Source organism: Engystomops pustulosus, chromosome 5, assembly GCF_040894005.1.
Source record: "Engystomops pustulosus chromosome 5, aEngPut4.maternal, whole genome shotgun sequence".
NCBI classification, from domain to species: Eukaryota; Metazoa; Chordata; class Amphibia; order Anura; family Leptodactylidae; genus Engystomops; species Engystomops pustulosus.
In genome coordinates this window covers 104,732,412-104,744,603 of record NC_092415.1, presented here as the reverse complement: position 1 = coordinate 104,744,603, position 12,192 = coordinate 104,732,412, and the positions used below count along the sequence as shown (strand labels likewise).

Sequence of the window (12,192 nt, the reverse complement as noted above, 5' to 3'; positions counted from 1 at the left end):
TTGTTGTACAATAATAAAAAGATGAATTTATAATATTAAGATATGGATTTGTTGTTTATGCTGAGTTAAATTTATTCCATATACGTTTTTTTTTGGTATTCATCAGTTAAAACAGCCTGGATCCTGAGAGGACATTCTTGACAGCCAGGGGCCTATCTAGTGAAGTAATCACTACCATTAAAGCAAGTAGAAAACCGGTAACCAACGCCATCTATCTAAAAATTTGGAAAAAATTCTCTTCCTGGTGTGGGGATTGTCCTCCCTCTCAGGATTCCCCAAATCTGGCACAGATTCTAGACTTTTTACAATCGGGGTTCTCTCTAGGTCTTGGGCCCAGTACCCTAAAGGTCCAAATCTCGGCGCTGTCCAATGGATGTACGTAGCGATGTTGAGCGTTTGAATGGCGCTAGGACGACCCAATTGGTATTTTCAAGATCTTTTAATTTTATAAAATAGGTACACAATAATAAATAAATGTCTATAAAATAAGTTCCGAACAACGCGTTTCGCGCTCGAGCCGAGCGCTTCTTCTGGTTCATACCAAATCTCAGCGCTGAGTGTTTTCTTCAACTTCCCTCTAGCAGACCATCAGCGGGTTAAGAGATTTATCAGGGGTTGTTCTCGTATCAGACCATATATTAAAGATCTGGTGCCCCCTTGGGATCTTTCCTTAGTTTTAAACCATCTCACAGGGCCTCCTTTCGAACCTCTAAGTTTAAATGACCTAAAAATATCTTACCCTAAAAACCGCTTTTTTGATAGCCATGACGACAGCCCGAAGACTAGGCGAGATTCAGGCCCTCTCCTGTAAAGATCCTTTCTTAAAAATATTAGAGGACAGAATAGCCCTTAAGCTAGATCCCCCTTTTCTTCCAAAGGTAGTCTCAGATTTCCACCGTACACAGGAAATTGTCCTTCCCTCCTTCTGTTCAAACCCTTGAACAGATTGTGAGAGAAGATGGCAAACCCAAGATGTGAGAAGATGTGTACTTCTTTATCTAGAAGCTACACAAGGTTGGAGGAAAGACCAAAACTTGTTAATAAATTTTGCAGGTAAAAATAAAGGGGGCAAAGCCTCCAAAGCAACTTTAGCTAGATGGATTAAGTCTGCTATCATTCTCTGCTATAAGTCTGCAAACATTTCCCTCCTGGAAAATATTAAAGCCCATTCTACTAGAGCTCTGGCAGCCTCATGGGCAGAAAAAAGAGGTGCATCTCTAGAACAGATCTGCCGTGCTGCAACGTGGTTAAGTTCCTCAACCTTTGCAAGACATTACCGCTTGGATATTGCCTCCCAAGGTGATCTGGCGTTTGGCAGAAAAATCCTTCAGGCAGTAGTCCCTCCCTAATAATGGTATGATCTGGTAAGTCTTCAGGTGGGGCTGTAATGGGAACGTGGTGGAAAATATAGAATTAGTCTTACCGGTAATTTGGTTTCCACTAAGTGACCATGACGGCCTCCATTATTTCCCTCCCTTCCTTCCTTCTTGGTAATGGGTCAAAAATGTTTCTATACACTTGCATCCTTCCAGGTGGTACTTTGTTAGACACTGGTGTTGGGTGCTAGGGAGGAGCCTTTTATCCTCTTGTAACTTCCTGTCCCTACAGGATATAGGGAGCAACCTCCAGGTGGGGCTGTCATGGTCACTTAGTGGTAACCGAATTACTGGTAAGACTAATTCTATAATATATACATAGGGCGTTTCACAGATGAGGGGGGGGGCTGCCTTCAGGGTGTTTCACAGATGAGGGGGGGCTGCCTGCAGGGCGTTTCACAGATGAGGGGGGGGGCTGCCTGCAGGGCATTTCACAGATGAGGGGGGGGGCTGCCTGCAGGGCATTTCACAGATGAGGGTGGGGGCTGGCGGCAGGGCATTTCACAGATGAGGGGGGGGGGGCTGGCGGCAGGGCATTTCACAGATTAAGGGGGGGGCTGGCGGCAGGGCATTTCATAGATGGGGTGGCTGGCTGCAGGGCATTTCATCAATGGGGGTGGGGGCTGACTGCAGGGAATTTCATTATTTGGGGGCATTCATGAGGCATTTCATTACTAGGGGCTCTGCTGCAGGGCATTTCATTACTTGGGGAGGCAGAAACTAGTCAGTTTTCACAGTTCTTTGTGCCAAAATTAGGGGTGTTGGCTTATACTCAGGTCAACATATACTCAAGTATACATGGTACATAAATATTGGTGTTTCAATTACGGTATATAAATATATTCAAATAGAAACTATTTTGGAGTTGCACATGTAAAATAACAATTAGCTCCCTAACCTTTTCCACCCACCATAAAATTCCACAATGAAGCAACACTCCAAGTATATGAGTACCAGACAGAAGGCTGTTTTATGCTTGTTGTGTAACTCCTTCTGTAGTACTTTCCACAGTCTGCCCTGGAAAGCCTATTCCTTACCCAGAATGCCCAGATGTTTCCTGATGAAATGGCCAGAAAAGGAGATTATTCATTCAATTTTTTTTTTATTTTTTTTTTATTTTTTTCCCTTGGCCAATGTCTTTAGCCTTTATTAATAAAACCAGTTCCCTAGACTGTTTTATTGAGATTCAATGACCTTGAAACAGCATTATTTACACTTTGGAGTGTATTCCTTTTGGAAAAGATATACTTGTATGTCTTTTATCCCATGTCATATCCCTAGGCTTCTGAAAACACTGTGGAAAACTGTTTGCATTTAACATATTCTGACTATGCATAAGTACACATATATCTTGTACTGATTCCAAAATACATATGTTCTGGCTCTTATGTTTTGTAATCAAGCAAGTTAAGATTTTGTTGTTTACTCTGGTTGGTGCTCCCCAATCTCATTAGGAACAGTTATGGTGGAAAAAAAAAAAAAACGTTTTGGGAAAATATTTCTTTCCTAAACTCTGAACGCTTAAAAGTCTAGTTTATATAATAAAGACCTACTGGATCAGTAGAACCCCTAAATGCACTAGTAGAACACCCTATTATCTTTAAAAAGGCAGAAAATTGTTTTATTAATCCTATGCAGTGGTTTACTGTTGGAGGACATAATTCCTTTTTCAATTTATTCCATGAGATTATGTATTCATCAGATTCCCCATACTGTTCACAAGTTCTACGGTGTCGACTCCACAAATATATAATAAATGATAAAAATAATGACATTGCCATTAATCCCATTCTAATCCTGATCTAACATTTATTGGTCCAAGGGCCACATTGACATACTGCTCAACTGTATGTTGCCACAACAGTAACCAGCACTCTCGAAGCACCTACTACCACCTCACAATACAAAATAAAACCTGTTTCCCATGCTAGCTACTTGCGCCAGCGGCCGGACCCTATAGCAGAACTGTGTCAGGAGCAGCACTTCTAGGTCTTCTGCTCCTGGGTCCTGATGCTTGTTCATTTAATAGGAATTGAGGGCCTAGGGAGGAGCGTCAGGAGAGGACCCAGGAGCAGTAAGGACTTCTAAGCTGCACTCTACACTACCTGACCTCCTCCACCAATGAACACCTCCATGAGTTATGGAAGTGTTCATTGGCCACGGACTGTTACCGGAGTGCAGGCTGCAACTCGAGTCTTGACAAGCCACATGTGGCCCACGGATTATGCTCCCCTCTTCCAGGCTTTTATTTGAGATGATGTGCACTGCACTATATAAACATGCTCAGTAGTGAAGCTCTTTAACTACAGATCTGAAGTTCTTTTGGTGGAGTTGGGAATTTGGCTTACCGCCTCCATAGCCCTGCCACTCGCGAATATAAAATATTCAGCAGGTAGTCCGATTTGAAGTCTCTGATATAACTTCATAGCTATTTGATAAAATATATAAATTATGACACAGGTGTCTTGTGAAATACAATTTTCCTTTGTTCCATAAAGTCCTCACCACAAATGGCATTTTACATGGTAATCGGATCCTCAGTGTCTGCGTTGATTTCCTATTCATTAAGACATGGAGGAGCAGGGAATAACACCGAGACATTTGGCCAACTTGGATTTTTTTTTTTTAAATCAAGTTTAAAATTTAGCTCCATTGGCACATCCTGTAAACAATGGTGTACACCTGTGTTTTGGAGGTTCTATGAACAATTTAATACTTCCCTGCTTAAAGGGGTTGTAAAGGTTTAGGTAATTTTGGATATGCCTCTTTTGGGAGTAAAAATAAGAGTTCATACTCCCCGTGTTCAGTGGCATGGCACTCAAGCGACAAGGGGTCTGACGGAGGTACTTGGGACCCCATCAGAGTCCCTGTTTGTGATCTGTGGTGGTTTAATCACTGAGACGCTCACCGATCAGTGAGTTAGGCCCTACCCTGTGGATAGGGCCTAACTTGTTTTGTGGGAAACCCCTTTTAAGAGTTTGATTATAAGCTTTCTATTATTTTTATACCGAGAGCCACATATATAATTTTTTTTTTTTTTAATACCCAGACAACTTTTAAAAAAATATTTTCATGATGATAGTTGATCCTTCACTTTATATAGAAACATCTTATAACTTGTTTTGTGTTTCATACATCTAGTCTAAGATTTAAGTTTAGTTGTACTTTGAAGGGTTAGAAAAAGTGTTAATTAATACAGGATATGTTTTGTGGTGTCTGCATTATGCTAAAAAGTCTCTGTAATGAGGCTGAATGCTTCTTGTAGAGCGTTATCCTGTCACACACAGTCTAGCACCGTGTAGGTATTATGTGTAAATTTTGCCACCTCTGTGTACAGAGCTGTGTATGTTATTGCATAGCTGAGGGTCTCAGTCTCACTGTGTGAATATCTGCCTCGGTCATCGCCCAGCTTTCTACACAGCATACTTGTGAGAGAAATTAATGTCTACAACTTGAGAAGGGAAATTTTATTTTACATGAGAATGTATTGGTTTGCATCAGTTTTTTATAAAAACATTATACCTGTTGCCCAATAGTGGCTTAAAAAATGTTCTCATTTGATAAGAGGTCCATGTACTTCATTCAAGAATTACAATCGCACTTTGGCATCTCAAGAAAAATAATTTTGCATAAAATCTCTATTTATGATTAATATGTCTTGAACTTCTAAAATTGCGCTTTAAGATGGTTTCTCACTGTTTTTTCTCTAAAAAAAAAATACAACCACAGCTTAGAAATGTAGCATAAAACTGCTACATATTCTATTTATTTACCGACTGTAGGATGCTAGAAAATTTTTGTGAAATAAACAGCTGCAAAAAAAAAAAAAATTTCTCTGTGCCATTAAAGGAAACCTGCCACCACATTTATTTATTTATATATATATATATATATACAGCCAGTGATGGGTTCCTTACAGAACCCTATTAACTAACTGACACCCTTCTAGCTAAAAAATAGTTTCGCTTGCATCCGCATAAATCGCCTTTTATCTTATATTACCTGGTATCAAAGAGGTCGTGTCTAATGCTCCCCATATCATGTGACCAGAGTGATATCAGGTCCTTTAGCCTCTTAACAATACCAAACTGTCCCCTTTGCATATATCTGACCACATGAAGTCAGAGCTGCCTCCATGAACCTCTTTTCCTTTCCATCCTCCATGGAGGCTGCTGTGATTCCATGTGATTACATACATGGTGTACAGTTTGCTATTATTAGAAGGCTAGAGGACCTGCGATGTTAGTCTAGTCATGAATGTAACACAAGGCACCTTGTTTGAAAAAAAAAATTACACAATGTTTCGCATTTGTATATAGAGCTTTATATGTCTATAGTTGAATATTAGCAGACTGTTCCTAAGTACAAGGAGGCAGGGCAGGGATTTGAAGAGACACAGAGCTGTCAGTCAGAATAATGGGGCATGGCTCACTGCATGCCTAAGAGAGAAGAGTCACAGATGCCAGACTTGAGTCATAAAAGCTAATCTGCACATCAGAAAAACGCTTGTAATTAAGGTACAGTGCCCCACTGGCACTGTGATATGAGGAGGACTTGTAACCCTTTATCAGCAGGCATTGTCAGGTGGTCAAAATCTGGTGACTGGTCCTCCTTTAAAATATGTAGAACATTTTAAATGAAATAAACACAGCTACTTATTTTATTTTATTCTTTTTGCAGTATTGATTATTCTGGTTTAAAAGTCTTTTAAGTCCTGTATATACTCGAGTATAAGCCAACCCAAGTATAAACCGAGGCCCTTAATTTTGCCACAAAAAACCTGGGAAACTCTATTGACTTGAGTATAAGCCGAGGGTGGGAAATGCAATGGTCACAGCCTCCCCAGTATGTAGCCTGAAGGACCCTGCCCCATAGTATATAGCCTGCAGGACCCTGCCCCATAGTATATAGCCAGTACCCCCCCCCCAGTATATAGCCAGCACCTCCCCCCCCCCAGTATATAGCCTGCTAGCCCATATCCCCCGAGTATATAGCCAGCCCCCTGCCCCAGTATATAGCCAGCAGCAGGGGAAGCCAGAAAGATGAGTTTTGATTTATTTATTTATTTTACTTGAGTATAACCCGAGTTTGGGTTTTCAGCACATTTTTTTTGTGCTGAAAAACTAGGCTTTTACCCGAGTATATTTGGTATTTTGCAGGTAATATTAAATGAATTTCCATCCCACCAACTAAATGTATAATCGATCAAAGTTTTGTTGCTTTGTGACTTCTGTATTTTTGAATAGAATTTTAAACACCTTTTCGTTATTTACAATTATTCCATCCAGCCAGTATGGGGAGACGTAGCACTAAACTTGTACTACATGGTTATGTCATTTAGATTTTGACACAGTTTAGACTACACATGATACAACTGTTCAGTCACAAAATAACCCATTGGTACCAGCTTACAATGTAAAGGTAATGCTCACAAGGAACCACTTCCCTAATGCATCTGAAGTCAATATTTTGACTTATAGCGGATGTGATGTTACTATGTGTTGACATTACATCCTGTGTTGTACGGCTGAAGCTTCCATTGGAACTTCTGCTTAGGCTTGAATAAAGTGAAAGTATTTTCAGTACCTATTTTTGACATGGTTTTTATATAAAACTTGTTTTTGAATAATTTTTTTATATACAGGCAGTCCCCGGGTTACATACAAGATAGGGTCTGTAGGTTTGTTCTTAAGTTGAATTTCTATGTAAGTCGGAACTGTATATTTTATCATTGTAATTCCAGCTAGAACTTTTTTGGTCTGTGTGACAATTGGATTTTAAAAATGTTGGGTTATCATAAGAACCAGGATTAACAATAAATCTTCATTACAGACACATTTGATAACGGTTTTATCTGTTTATTTTAGCCTAGAACTAAAGTACAATAAATTACCAATATCCAGTGGTCCGTTTGTAACTAGGGGTCGTATGTAAGTCGAGTGTTCTTAAGTAGGGGACCGCCTGTAGTTGAAAAAATAGATGATGTCACAGCTCCATCTACAAACAACAATTGCTACACAACCCTTTTCATAAGTTTTTAACTCCTTAAGGACACAGCCATTTTAAAGCTTAAGGCTCAGCCCCAATTTTTGTATTCTGACATGCGTCACTTTATATGGTTATAACTTTTGAACACTGTTACTTATAAAAACGATTGTTTGTTTTTTCCCCACATGTTGTACTTCATTTTAGTTGTAAATTTTGGCTGATAAGTTTTGCGTTTATTTATGAAAAAATGCTGAATAACATTTCCCATATGTCTACTTTACATTTTCATAATTTTTTAAATATCTTGATAATTTATTTTCATGCCACGCGGCTTACAAAAAGAATATCGCTTTTTTTTTTTTTTTTTTCCCCTATTTTCAGAATCGACTATTTTGGGGATAATTATGGTTTTGAAAGAAATTTTAAATATTTGGCATTAAAACCACCCTACATAATCAACCCATTTTCAAATCTGCACCCCTCAAACTATCAGAAACAGCTTTTAGAAAGATTTTTTTTAACTCCTTGAGATTTTCAAAGTAATTGAATCAAAATGGAGGTGAAATGGTCAAATTTTGTCGGTTATACCTTCATTTAGCCCTAAAATGTATACATTTCCAAAAGATAAAAAGAGAAACCCATATTACAATTGTTTCTCCCGAGTACAGAGACCCCCCACATGTGGTTGTTACTTGTTTTATGGGGGCACAGCAAGGAGCAGAAGGGAAGGAGCACCCTGCAGCCGCCAGGATTTTACTTTCCTCATTGGCCCCTTTTGTAGGCTATAAAATTTTCGCTTTTTCGTTATTGGGGTCATGTGACAGGATTTTTTTTGCGGGACGAGATGCTTTTTCCAGTGTTACCATTTTCGGGTTGGTATCCCCAATTCTTGAAAATTTAAGGATCTTTCTTTTGAGGTCAGGAGTAGAAAATCATCAATTCTGTACTGGATTTTTAACTTTTTACCTAATAATCATGTTAACTTTATTCCATGGGTCGATACAAGGATGCCAGACTTGAATATTTTTCCTTATGTTTTACTAAATTTGCCAAATAAAACCCTAGTGTGGGTTTTTTGGCTACAGAGCTGGACTTTTTTTTTTTTTTTTTTGCGCGTTATGTCTCTTTAGATTTTATGGGTCTTATGGGCATTTTTTATTGATTTATTACGTACTGGTACGGTGCTGAGCGCTAAGGGGTTAAAAAAAGCTGTATAATGTGTCGGTAAGCCACGTCTAGTTTTTGGTCATTTACTTTATGAGCTGAGCTGTGAAGACAAAAGCAACATGGTCTCTGTTAGAAAGCAGTGCCTTATTTCATATCATATAGCCCAGTTATTACGCAGTTCAGTATTAAAGTATAATTAATGCTGTTCTTTAAAAAAAAAAAAGGGAATATTTCAATAACTGCCCACATCCCATGAACCAAGATAAATTCATCTAAACTTGTTACCAATTTCTGTCTTGCAGGTCGCTATCATGACATTGACTCTCTTTCCAATCCGTCTGTTTTTTGCCGCGTTCATGATGCTTCTGGCCTGGCCATTTGCCTTTGTTGCTGCTATGGGCCGCACGGGGAAAGAGCTTGAACAGCCCATGTCCTGGTGGAGAAAGTGAGTTGTTTTGTGCAATCATACTATTTGTCATAATATGTACTAGAAATTGGCAGGTTAAAAGAGAAACGCATTGAATAGCTTTTATCACTAAATATTCTGAAAGAAAAGGTAAAAGGGTTAAAAAAAAGGTGTAATTTCTTTTAAAACCAAATGTACTAAAATCGTATTTCAATATAGAGGAGAGGGCTTAATGTCCTGGCATTATCCAGTGATATAGTAGCTTTGCAGTGAATGTGGAGATGGGAGGGTAAGCAGAGCTGAAGCTAGTGGTTCATGTGAGATACAGAGAGCAGAGAACAAAGTGGCCGCTATTGGCAAATGATGATATATGAATGCATGACGTGAAAAGCACATTGTAGAAACCACTAAATGCATTGTTATACTACAGTTTAGTAAATATGATATATCCGCCCTCCATTAGTGTAAAGGGTCCAGGAAATCTCAAGATAGCTATTTTTATTTCAAACCCCTTTAAAGCCAGAATGAGACGAGCAGTGGTATTCCTATAAAAAAAAAAAAAAAAAAATCTGCAAGTTATCTCAGTAATTGATAATTCATTTGTAATATTGTATTTATCCATGAATAATAATGATGATTACGAATATTGTGTGATTTATGTGTGTATGTAAATATTATGGGAGGATGTCACGTTAAGATATATTGAAACCAAGGCTCTAGGATCTTGATTCAGGCTCCCTTAGGCTTCTTTCACACTGCTGTATACTAGCCCGGGAAAGCATATAACTGCCCCCAACCCCCCCCTATAGCGAGGCACAGGAAACACAGCTGTAAACACAGGAAATGATGCTCTATCTTTTTCCCATGCACGATGCGCAGGTAGTGTACATTTGTGGTCACCATAACATGCCCAGGCCCAATAGGCATCTATGAGGTCTTATATATACCGTACATCCCCATAATGTCAGTGTGAAAGGGGCCTTGGTAATGGTTACACATTCACAGGGGTGATCTGCTACTCTGAATGTCTGATGTTGGGGCAAATATACAAGCTATGTAATTTTTCTAGAAAAATTAGCTTCCCTTTGTAAAGCAAATGCTCTTTCTCAGGTTGACATTTTGCGGGTATGTGTGTTTATATTACCATTGTGTCCTAATTTGCTCCCACGTTCTGAAAACGTACAACTTTTCAAGGTTGAATAGTTTAACTTTTGATGTGTGCATAGTTTGAAATAAACAGGTTGGGTTGCAAGCTGCCATAGGACAAAATTCCTGCATTATTTGTCCACATTCCCAACCAGGAGGCTGCAGCACTATCTTGATTGTTTAACACGGTAAAACACATAACAGGTGTACAGCTGCTTACATTATTATTATATTCCTATGCATAATTTACAATATGCATGCTCGTGTGCATGCAGCCTAATGCGTACAGAGATACACTGGGGAAAAGATGTATTGGAAACAATGGCTATTTTGCAAGTTTTGCCATCTACAAAGAATGAGAGGTTTGTAAATTTTATCTTTGTAGGTACACATCAACTGTGAGAGACCATATAAAAAAAAAAAACTGTTCGCAAATAACACCAGGTCCCCCAGCTCACACTAGCACATTACCAGGCCCATATGTAGATCGCCAATCTAGATGCTCCAGAGGTGGCAAGGGAGAAGGTCTTGTGGTCAAGCTCCAATTGAAATATTTAGAGAAAGAGGAAGGGAGAGCACGGTCTCTACCGTGAAGGAAGAAACATAGTATGGGGGGGGGTGCTTTTCTGAAAAGGGGACAGGACAATTACACCCTATTGAAGGGAGTATGAATGGGCCATGTATTGAGATTACAACCTACTTTCCTCAGAAATAGCATTGATGCATGCGTTGTAGATGGGTCTTCCATTGCAGCTAACGGGTGGCTCTGTAAAAAGCATTTTAAGGTCCTGCAGTGGCCTAGCCAGTCTCAAGACATCAAGAATCTTTAAAGGAAATCTACCACTTCGGAAAAGTAGCTGTCTGGAGCCTGGGGACAAGATGCTCTGGGCTGCTAATTATGCACACCCTTGCCATCTCCCTATTCCACACTGAGGTGATTCATGCCTCTCGTGTGACATCCCCTCCCTCTCCCAGCAAGAAAGAGGGAAGTTACGAGGGCGTGCATAATTAGCAGCTTGGAACACCGAAAATCTTGTCCCCACGCTCCAACGAGCTCATTTTGAGTCTGTTTTATAGGTGATCCCAGTGTCAAGATTAGCGACGGACAAGATGAAAAGGTGCGGAGATGAGTGTTTTTTACTTTTTCAAAGTGGTAGATTTCCTTTATAGGGAGCCACTCCTCAGACTAATGCAGACTGCCGCGCATGACTGTTCTGCTCCATTAATCTCTATGGATCTGATGGAAATTAGAGCACCATGCTCTCATGATCTCACGGTCATGCGTGGCCATCTGCTCCATTACTCTCAAGTCGGTCGGACCCCAGGTGTTTGTGTTCTGCGGGGGTTTCAGCAATGAGACCTCCACTGATCAGCAAGTTCACTGATCAGCACTTAAAACCCATCTTTTTAGGAAGGCCTATCACACACGCTAACTGCATGAAATGTCGCCTCTCCCTTTACTAATCCATCCCTTGTTCTATATCCCATCTGTTATCCGGCAAACAGCAGATATATACCAAGCTCCAGGCTTCTCTGAATCTGCAGTCTTACTCACCTTGGACCCTGTAAATAAGATGACGGCTGATGGCTGGTTCAAGCAGCAGAATTTTTATTTATTAACCCCTTAGGGATGTGGCCCTTTTTTTGTTTCTGCATTTTCATTTGTCACTCCCCACCTTCAAAAATCTGTAACTTTTTTATTTTTCCATGTAAAGAGCTCTGTTTGGGCTTGTTTTCTGTGTAACAAATTGAACTTCATAGTGATGGTATTTATTATTCCATTCCGTATACTGGGAAACGGGGAAAAAATTCAGAATGCAGTGAAAATGATGAAAAAACCCATTCCCGCCGTCTTCTTGTGGGATTGGATTTTACAGCTTTCACTGAGCGCCCCAAATCACATGTCTATTTTATTCTTTGGTTCCGTACGATCACGAGGATACCAAATTTGTACAGGTTTTATAATGTTTTGTACAAAAAAAAAATTCTTCATTTTGCCATGTTCTGGCACTAATAACTTTTTCATACTTCCGTGTATGGAGCTGTGGGTGGTGTCATTTTTTGAGACTTTTGATGACGTTTTTAATGCTTTCATTTTTAAGATTGTAT

The 12,192-nt window shown here is 39.6% G+C and overlaps 1 protein-coding gene across 1 annotated transcript in view; it reads left to right on the top strand.

The window, feature by feature from the left end:
* Nucleotides 1–12,192, top strand: part of LPCAT1 (lysophosphatidylcholine acyltransferase 1) — a 93,749-nt gene that overhangs the window by 34,600 nt on the left and 46,957 nt on the right. Inside the window, exon 2 of the mRNA XM_072152797.1 lies at nucleotides 8,834–8,976. Within this exon, the coding sequence (XP_072008898.1) occupies nucleotides 8,834–8,976 (143 nt within the window). The remainder of the gene's footprint in view (nucleotides 1–8,833; nucleotides 8,977–12,192) is intronic.